This window comes from Triticum dicoccoides, chromosome 6B (genome assembly GCF_002162155.2).
Source record: "Triticum dicoccoides isolate Atlit2015 ecotype Zavitan chromosome 6B, WEW_v2.0, whole genome shotgun sequence".
NCBI lineage: Eukaryota > Viridiplantae > Streptophyta > Magnoliopsida > Poales > Poaceae > Triticum > Triticum dicoccoides.
This window is the reverse complement of record NC_041391.1, coordinates 28,972,144-28,982,593: the sequence shown is the minus strand read 5'-3', so window position 1 is coordinate 28,982,593 and position 10,450 is coordinate 28,972,144. Positions and strand designations below refer to the sequence as shown.

The 10,450-nt window shown below is 46.3% G+C and overlaps 1 protein-coding gene and 1 pseudogene across 1 annotated transcript; both read right to left on the bottom strand.

Moving 5' to 3' along the window:
• Positions 1-1,080: 1,080 nt before the first annotated feature.
• Positions 1,081-3,993, bottom strand: LOC119320148 (transcription termination factor MTERF8, chloroplastic-like). Its single transcript, XM_037594262.1, has one exon. The coding sequence runs from the start codon at positions 3,928-3,930 to the stop codon at positions 2,785-2,787; it is 1,146 nt and encodes a 381-aa protein (XP_037450159.1). The 5' UTR covers positions 3,931-3,993; the 3' UTR covers positions 1,081-2,784.
• Positions 3,994-8,617: 4,624 nt separating this feature from the next.
• Positions 8,618-9,997, bottom strand: LOC119320106 (annotated as a pseudogene).
• Positions 9,998-10,450: the final 453 nt, after the last annotated feature.

Sequence of the window (10,450 nt, the reverse complement as noted above, 5' to 3'; positions counted from 1 at the left end):
CCAGGACAGTGTGTCCGGCCAAATGGGATCAAGCGTGCTGGGTAAGTTGGTGCACCCCTGCAGGGAAGTTAATCTATTCGAATAGCCGTGATCTTCGGTAACAGGACGACTTGGAGTTGTACCTTGACCTTATGACAACTAGAACCGGATACTTAATAAAACACACCCTTCCAAGTGCCAGATATAACCGGTGATCGCTCTACCTCAGGGATATGAGGAGGGGATCGCCGGGTAGGATTATGCTATGAGATGCTATTTGGAGATGCTACTTGGAGATGCTACTTGGAGGACTTCAATCTACTCTCTTCTACTTGATGCAAGACGGTGGCGGCGTGAAGCGTAGTCTTCGATAAGACTAGCTATCACCCTCTTATTCTGGCATTCTGCAGTTCAGTCCACTGATATGGCCCTTTACACATATACCCATGCATATGTAGTGTAGTTCCTTGCTTGCGAGTACTTTGGATGAGTACTCACGGTTGCTTTCTCCCCCCTTTCCTTTCTTTCTGGTTGTCGCAACCAGATGCTGGAGTCCAGGAGCCAGACGCCACCGTCGACGACGACCCCTACTACACCGGAGGTGCCTACTACTACGTGCTGCTCGCTGACGACGACCTGGAGTAGTTTAGGAGGATCCCAGGCAGGAGGCATGCGCCTCTTTCGATCTGTATCCCAGTTTGTGCTAGCCTTCTTAAGGCAAACTTGTTTAACTTATGTCTGTACTCAGATATTGTTGCTTTCGCTGACTCGTCTATGATCGAGCACTTGTATTCGAGCCCTCGAGGCCCCTGGCTTGTATTATGATGCTTGTATGACTTATTTATGTTTTAGAGTTGTGTTGTGATATCTTCCCGTGAGTCCCTGATCTTGATCGTACACATTTGCGTGCATGATTAGTGTACGATTAAATCGGGGGCGTCACAGTCACACCGCTTCCTACTGTGATGTGCATTATACTTTGACACTGTTTTTTTCTTTTTGTAGGAGCAGAGCTAACTCTGTTTCACTGAACCGTGCAACTAAAAATATAAAACAGAGTTTACAATCAAAGATGGAAGATTGCATTATGGCACTTGAGCAGAAACTAACACTGGTGCGGCAGTCTTTTATTCACGAGACCGTTTATAGAAGCTACACAAATTATGCAAGACAAACAATCTAGGTGCTTCACAGAACTAAACAGCCAATGGATGACTGACTGAATGTAGGTCTGAAACAAAAAATTTATTAAGGAAGCTAAACTGCTTCTGAGAAGCTACTGGGCAACTAATGTCTGTGAATCTCACAGACATCTACTATCTATAAGCCAAAGGAAAAGATTTCCAAGAAATGCAAACACTACAGAGGAGCCACCATAGGTATCTCAACATCATATTAAGAAGATATAAAGGAATGCCTGAAGAACAATTACTTCAATAATCCAGCTTAGCTTACATAATGCAACACATATGTTGCATGTTTCCCTTGAATCCCATATGAAGGGCTTTGCCATATCTTGGTCATCTGGAAACAATAAAAAAAATCTCTCTCTCGAACTCCAGTAATCACCGATGTATTTTAAGATGAGAAAGTGATTTATTAACAGAAATAATTAAGCCCAATCATAGTGTTCTGAAAACATAAGAACTTGTGTCATACAGATGCGGGTGTGGTAACGGAAAATATTGGTAAAACAGCTCTGGTTCTACAAAGTCTGAACTGAAGAATGTAACTAAATGAGCGAGATTGCACCTTACTATTAATTATGTTACTAACTCCTGAGTCCTGACGAAGTTTTAAAAGATAAAGCACAAGAAACAAAAAACCCAGCTTGCAAATTGCAAATTTAAGATATATGGTTTCACAAGAGTCATGTTGCTTATTTCATGATATCGAACAGCTTTGGTTTGAGTGAAGGCAGATAGTTTTGAGCTATGCCAAACAGATTTTCTGAATCTACAGTTCAACAATAGTTTTATAGCCAAAAGATATACATGCAGTTTTGTGAACAGTTGGAATATCACATATGCAAGCACTGAATAGTAGACTCTGACAAGACCAATTCATGCCATCTTCATTGCTTAGTTCTCACAAACAATAACAGATGTTAATGATTTAGACTCGTCTGTTGATCATGCTTTAGTAGGCCACTTCATCAAATTTGCTAAGTGTTTCATTTTCCCACCCTCTTGCGTCTGTTAAGTTCTTCTCTATTTTGATCATGACGTTCAAGAAAAGAGAGTCAACGTACCTCAGTTCAAGTCACTAAGCAGGAAAAAATAACAGCGGCAGCCCAGATCTGCTGATGCTCTGCAGAGTGCAGACACAACAGGACAGAGGCCAATAGAATGGGTTGGAGTCACCGCACAGATGATCACTTCCTAAACTAGACCACACAGATAAAGTTTGGCATGAAAGTAGATCATACTGATACATTTCGGTGGAAACTGACACAGCATTACTCTTTTGCTTTCTGGTTTCATGGTGCTGGTTTCATCATAAGATTGGTCGACCCACACATCCAATTTCTATGATCTTCAATGCAAGTTGGAATCACATATATAGCCATGGCCTTCTCATTTACAGAGATCTTCTCTAAGGAATGACAACATCAACAAATAGGGGTTCAGGAATCAAATTATCAGTTTCATAGGGAGTTAGCATTTAGCAACAGGCGTACTACAGAAAACAACCAACATCATCTTAGGAAAAGAACATCGAAACAGGAAGTACTAATAGGTTACATGCAAGGTGATAACTTTGTTGCACCATACATTGTAATCAATTTCCATATCCCTTTTTTGTTCATGTAAATCTGAAATTAGTTGGCACTTCCCCTTTGCAAGCTGTTGCATAGTCCTCAGCAAGGAGTGGTGCAGCTTCCTTGTGAGGGCATATGAACTTCTCCACAAATATCTTCTCACTCAGCATGACTATGCTAAAGTAGTCCCGGTACTGACCTAACAATCCATTTGCCTCAAGGAACTTGATAACATAGTACCTGGGTCTGAGACGGCCCTCCATGCTGTAAGAGAGCAACGCCGGACGATGAGCAATGTACGCCGGTTCCAACCCCACCTCAGAGACCAGGAACTCAGACCTGTGCTTCAGAGATTCCTTTGACTTCCTCAGCACACTAGGATACCTGCGCAGAACAATGCTTGCTTCGGCATCAGACCACCCAAACATATACTTCAAGTAGTCCAATCTGGCGGCGATCTTCTCCTCGGTGAGAAACGCGACAGCCTGCAGCGCGTGCCTGAACATCCCAGCGCCACGGGGCACACCTAATCTTTCAGCACATGCCACCATCGCACGGACGCGCTCCGGGTTGGTGGTCAGCATCCTCGGCACAGGGACACACAGCTTGGCAATATCACAATCACCTACCCCGCACTCCCTCAGGAACACAACATTGGGCTTGACAACCTTGTCGAGGTCCGATGACAGAAGGTGGGATCCTCCCCGCTTGAGCACCCGGAGGAAGTTGTGGAAGGAGCCGAACAGGGGCAGGTAGTAGTGCATCTTGGAGACTATGGATCTACGGCGGAAGCAGTCGGGGGTGAGGGAGACGAGGTGGGCGATGTCAGGACTCGATAGACCTAGGCCAGTGAGCCCGACGACCTTAGGGGCCAGGGTTTGGTCCACTTTAGTGCGGAGGAAGAGCGGATCTTTGGCGACGACGGCGGCGGCGTCGGCGCCGGAGAGGCCGATGCCGGCGAGGAAGGCGAGGACGGCGTCGGGTTTGGCGGGGGAGTTGAGGTGGGAGAGCTTCATGGAGGCCTTGAGGGCTTGGGGACGGGTGAGGCCGCAGGTGTCGACGAGGTACTCCTCGACGGCGAATCCACCGGGGTTCAGAGAAATGGGGGATGCTGCTGCGGAGAGGAGGCGGTGAAGATAGGAGGAGGAGGAGAGGAGACGGGAAACGACGTACTCTCGAACCCGGAGCATGGCGCAGCCGGCGGGAAAGCGGCGGCGGCCGGTGCCGGCGGCGACAGAGATATTTCCGGTGGATTGCAATTGCTCAGTAGTTGGTCTGGTCCGTCGTAGTGAGTGACCTAGTCAATATGGGCTGCGTGGGCCGGAGGAGGTTTGATGGGCTGCGTGGGCAATCTTCCCTGATACAACAACATTAACATTAACATGATCGATACTCAAAAAAAAAGAGATTAACATGATCATTTTTTAGCACTATGAGATGTATCACAAGTGGAAAACAATTCTACAAACGGGGCAATTTTACAAGTAAAAAAAAATAGAAATAGCATATACGTTTTATTTGACATACGTATGAACTTTATTAACATATATGATTGTTTTTTTATAGAGGGGGTAACATATTTTTAGAAAAACTTTTGTTGGACAAAATATGTGTTCAATGCTTTATTATACGGCTTAGTTTTCATTGTCATAGTATCGCTTTCTTTTAATAAACGTGATGGAAACCATATATTTATTATGTAGAAAATTTTATGAAAGAAATATAATCTATAAACTATATGTGATACGAACATTACCAAGGGTGTAGCCATTTCTCCTCAAAACGACTACCCAGTAGGCTCCCCCAAACCTTGCCCATATATCCAGACTTCCCCAAATCCAGCACATATGTCAGGGTGAAAATGGGACTGTCCCCTGGACATGCGGCCCCCACCCCAACCCACAAAATCCCCCTCCCTCTTGCTCCTCTCCTCCTCTGTTCCTTACATTGCCCGCACCTGACACCATCCGCCGGCCATCCGGAGCACCAACCCTACCACAGTGCTTGACATTGGAGCCAGAGGATGCTTTGGTGTCTCCTCCATCGGAATGCCCCGAGTCCTCAAGCGCCTCGAGCTTGACTGGCAGCATAGATACAGTGACCCTGACAGCCAGCTGGACTCCTTACATGATGATCCTCCTCCCCATCTCAAGAAACTCTATCTGCTACAATGGGAGTTCACAAGATAGAGTTCGGAAATGTATGTATGCATGCATCTATACTTTTGGACATGTTTACTTTTGGAGAGCATGCTGATTAAGCTGAACTTGATGCGACTTGATTTTTTTATATTTAACGAACGTTTTTTTAATGCATGATCCTTTTTTGAACCAGTAAACATTTTATGAATCAATAAACTATTTTGCAAGTCACAAACAGTTTTTAAATTTCTAGGATATTTTTCAATTCATGAACACTTTTTGAATTGGAGAAATTTTGTTCAACTTCATTAACATTTTTAATATACAAACTATTTAAAAAAATCAGGAACCTTTTTTATTTCTCGAACATTTGTTTTCAAAATTGTGAACATCTTTTGAATATGCGTACATTTTTAAAAAATTCTAACATTTTCTGAATGCACAAACATTTTATTTCAATATTCACATTTCTTTTAATTTTCATAACTTTTTTGAAGTCCCAATTTATAAAAAGTAGAAAAAAGACAAAAAAAAGGAAATTATTTTAAAAAAACATGTCACTCGGACATGGGCCGGCCAAATAGGCATGCTGTGTCTTATCCTGGCGTGCAGAGCGCAGTATAGAAGGTTTCTACTACATGGGTCGGCCCAGGCAGGGATTTCCCTCTGTGAAATATTTTTTATCACTTATAGATGACATCAGTGGGTAATATTTTGCAAATTAGGGGCAATTTCAACATACCGCCAGAAGCAATATCCGCTTTATTATTAGGTACAGATTTCCATGTTTAGGCTTAAACATCAAACTTCTTTCAGCACTATTTTTTTTCTAGGATACATATCGTCAATTAAGAGAGGAAAGGGCAAAGTGCCCGTCCACGGGTTTTTACATCGTGCACGACAGTGCAAGCACTGCTATTTGTTAAGTACTTGTAAGTCTAAATTCCATAAAGTCAACAAGATTCGATTTACGTTTCTTCATCAGCGGCGGTTGCTGGTTTGGTGCGCTGATCCTATCGGGGTTTAGCACAACGACTTTCCGGCTGTCTACTACAACAAATTATGCCCGACTCTGGTGAGGAAGGGGCGATGACGGCGGCTCGTCTTCGACTCGCTTTAGTGCTTGTAGTCGTCGCTAGATGGTCTAAGGATTTAGATGTAATTTTTATTATTTCTAGTGTTCATTGTGCTGTCATGATTAAAGATGAATAGATCGAAAGTTTTTTCGAAAAAAATAAGTCAACAAGATGTGCCAGGTGTGCTTGAAATACATGGGTCTAAACGGGTTTACACACCATCTACGGCTCAGCCGTAACGGTCATATGTGTCTGATTGGGCTACAGCGAATAAGTTCTTTAAAGTGCATGAGTCAACACATCAAAACATGTCGCAAATTAAGGTTAGTCTTTTATTGATTAAGTGCTGAACTTATTTTGTAATATTGCACTAAAATTATTTAACAAATTAGGAATATGCTGAAAAATACTTCCCAGATTAGTAATAATTTTTTTGACACACCAAATTACGAATAAGTTGGCTACCTGAAAATTGCACTCGCTGTTTAGTCAAACAAAGTACTACCATCAAACCCATTAACAGTCGCGGCATGGGCGCCTGCTCGCAAGTGCCACGTCCGCAGGTTTTACTGTCGCGTTTTACCGTGTCGAGGGAGGACAGAAACAAAACACTCACACCCCTCGCTCGCAGCCTTCGTTTTCTCCTCCCAGCTAGGGTTCCGTTCATTGTTGCCGCCGCCGCCACCCTCACCGGCGCTCGTGCTTCATCTCCGGTCCCGAGCTCCACCTATCATCCAGCGTCATCTCCCCCGATCTTCTCGATTTGAATCTCGGGATCTCTCTGTCTTGCGGGGCCAGGCCTCCCGTCCGCACCATGACGCTGCCGGCATAGAGGCCCGATCTCGGGCAGCAGCCAAGGTGTTGGGAGGTGCGCCAACGAGGTCTCTAGGGACGCAGTTTGCGGGCGACGATGATGTTAGGCATAAGGTCGACCCGGCGCAAGAGAGGACTCGCATGGTGGCGACGGGATGCGCGACGCGCTAGTGATCGAAGGAGACCTCCGGCCTGGACGGGAAGTGCGACTGGTTGGCGAGCGTAGCACCGAGGTTGGAGGAGAAGCAGTCCGTGGCGACCTCCGCCGAGCCGCCGAGTGGCCGAGGTGACGACAACGGTGGGGCACGAGCCAAGGAGGAGGGAGAAGACTAGGTCGTGGCGTGCGAGTGTGAAGCAAGTGCCACGAGCCCACGACGGCTCCATCATCAGGTAGATGTGGGGTGAACCTCCAGATCAGGAGGTGTGTTTGCTCTTTGTTACCGTGTTTTAATCACCATAATTTTACATCGAGAGCTGTTTCTTTCTAACAGGACGATGAACAGCCTGGGAATAAGGAGGATGCGACCTGTGATTGTCTTATCTTAAGTCTTGCATGTGATTTAGAGATAAAAAAAAATGAACGGTAAGCCCAACTAAGCTGCAAACCCATGTTTTCTCCATGTCGGTGGTAAGACACGAGAGCACCATTCCTTTAGGTTCAGTCAGACTACTTACTATACCAAGAACTGAATATCGCTACTATTTACTGGACAGTAGTGTCTTGCAGCAAAATAAAAATAATTTGCTGGTGAGGCCCGATGGCCACCCAGACGGTGAAACACAGGGATTCAGAAATTTTAGAAATGCACCGGAGATGACCACACAAGTGGAACGCATTGTTAATCAAACTTAACTGGTACGTACATAGCTCCCAATTCAACTAATCAGAAATTTGAAATAATTCATCTTTGCTTCTCGAGCAGAGGAAAAGATGTGGATTAGTACCTGCAGGCTGCTTATGAGCAGGTAACAACCTCAATTTCAATTTGAAAATAGCCACCAAAAAGATATAGACAACACCTGTTATCATGAAAGCAATCAGGCCACAGATCCAATAAAATTAAGAAATCAAGAAATATGCATGTATGTGAAGGATCAGTGAACCTCATTACCATTTCAGTAGTTCTAATCCCAGTGAAAAAAATCAAGCTATGTTAACCATTAATTTTGCTCAAGTGAAACTCTTTTAATAAAAGTTGATCAATCTGAGCAGCAGGGTAATTTTTTCCTAGTGGCAATGGGCTTAGATATATCCATCCTATCTGAACCTAACATCCAATCCATACAAATATAAACCAGTAATCAACACAAGCATGTACATCTAGTGTTTCATTTTTTTTCCCTCTTGCGTCCCATAAGCTTTGCTCTATTTCGATCATCAAGTTCAGGAAAAAAATTGTTAACTTGCCTCCGTTCAAGTCCCCGAGCAGGGGAAAAAACACCAAGGAAACTTTCTTACCAGATCACACACACACACACACAAAAACAGATAGAGCAGAGGCAAAATATAACCTTGACAATATAATATTTCCACATGATATTGTTTCCACTAGTCTGCAAACTAGTGGACGGAACTCTGCAATTCTGCAGGTATGAACAACTGTGGGGCATGAGTTTAACTAATGATATGAAGCAATGAGAGAAAGAGAAGCAAGTACAGAATTTCACTAACAAAACCAACCAGTGACAGGAAGAAGCATATATCTAAATCGCATTAAAATACATGGACTTGTTACTAACAAAAGATTAAATCCAGCAGATAAAATGAGGAGCAATAATAATTCTCAAGGAAATGAGTAAATAAATCCAAAGACTTTTTTATTTTCAGATATCTTCTCTAAGTAATGACAACATCAGCATAGCACGGTTCAGGAATAAAATTGTCAGTTTCATACTACAATAGGAGTTAGCATTTAGCAATGACCAAACTGACATATAACAGACATAGTACAGAAAATAACCAACATCTAGTTTGACAAAAAAACACCAAAACACGAGGTACCAGCTTACTACGCAGAGTGAAAACATTGTTATGCCATACGCAGTAACCAATTTCCTTAGCCTATTTCTGGTTCAAGTAAATCTGAAATTAGTCGGCACTTTTCCATTGCAAGCGGTTGCATAGTCTTCAACGAGGCGCGGTGCAGCTTCCTTGTGAGGGCATATGTACTTCTCCATGAAATACTTCTCGTTCCTGTTGACTGCAGTATGTAAGCTCAGGTCGCGATCTACCAATCCATTTTCCTTGAGGAACTTGAGAACATAGTACCAGGGCCTGACCCGGCCCTCCAGGCTAAGACTGAGAATTATCGGCCGATGAGCAATGTACACAGGTTCCAACCCCACCTCAGATAACAGGAACTTGGACCTGGTCTTCAGAGATTCATTCGAATTCCTCAGCAAACTAGGATGCTTGCGCACAGCAATGCTCGCCTCGGCATCAGACCAGCTGAACGTATTCTTCAAGTACTCCAATCTGGCAGCGATCTTCTCCTCGCTGAGAAACGCGACAGCCTGCAGCGCTTGCCTGAGCATCCCAGAGGCACGGGGCACACATAATCTTTCAGCAGATATGACCATCGCCTCGACGTGCTTTGGGTTAGTGGTGAGCAACCTCGGCACACGGATACACAGCTTGGCAATATCACAATCACCTAGCCCGCACTCCCTCAGAAACACAATATTGGGCTTGACAACCTTGTCGAGGTCCGAACACAACAGGTGGGATGAGTGCTTGAGTAGCGGGAGGAAGTTGTGGAAGGTGCCGAAGAGGGGCAGGTAGTAGTGCAGTTTGGAGACTATGGATCTACAACGGAAGCCGCTATGGGCGAGCGAGACGAGGCGGGCGATGTCAGAACGCAACAGGCCGAGGCCGGTGAGCCCGGCAACGACGGGGCCAGGGTTTTGTCCACGCTGGTGCAGAGGAACTGTGGGTCTTTGGCGACGATGGTGGCGGCGTCAGCGCCGGAGAGGCCTAGGCCGGCGAGGAAGGCGAGGACGGCGTCGGGCTTGGTGGGGGATTTGAGGTGGGAGAGCTTCGTGGAGGCCTTGAGGGCTTGGGGTCAGGTGAGGCCGCAGGTGGCGACGAGGTACTCCTCAACGGCGAATCCGGGGTAAATGGGAGCTGTGGATGCGGATGCGGAGAGGAGGCGAAGCAGAGGGGAGATGGCAAAGGTGGAGGAAGGAGAGAGGAGGCGGGAAGCGGCGCACTATCGGAGCCGGAGCATGGCGCAGAGCGTGGCAGCGGCAGCGGCAGCGGCCGGCGCCGGCGTCGAGAGAGATATTTTCAATGGATGGCAGCCCCCGCGTCGTCCGCTCCGGCGACTCGGGAGGCGACTAGGGTTTCCGCCCAGCGCCGCCACCCCTCACCTCCTTCCCCCTCGTCGCCACCCGAGGTGGCCGCCGGCAAGCCTGCGCGGTCGCCGGTGACGGTGGCGGCGAGGCCCTGCTCGCTCCGTTCCTGGCGGAGGACTCCGGATCTGGGGCGGCGGCCCTTGGCATGGTGGCGGCGCCCTCCCGGCTGGCGACGTCCGTGGGTGGTCCTCGCCGGTGTTCCCGACCACGCGGGTGGTGGGACGGCAGCGGGTGGTGGCTGCGGCGTGGAGATCCCCCTCCTCGTCAGATCTGAGGTTCGACTCCCCTTCCCTTCAGCTCCCTGATCCCCGCCGGTTCCAGCAGCT

Excerpts from the sequence above, each read along its gene's own strand:
- LOC119320148 (XM_037594262.1), bottom strand. The coding sequence starts at position 3,930 with ATGCTCCGGGTTCGAGAGTACGTCGTTTCCCGTCTCCTCTCCTCCTCC.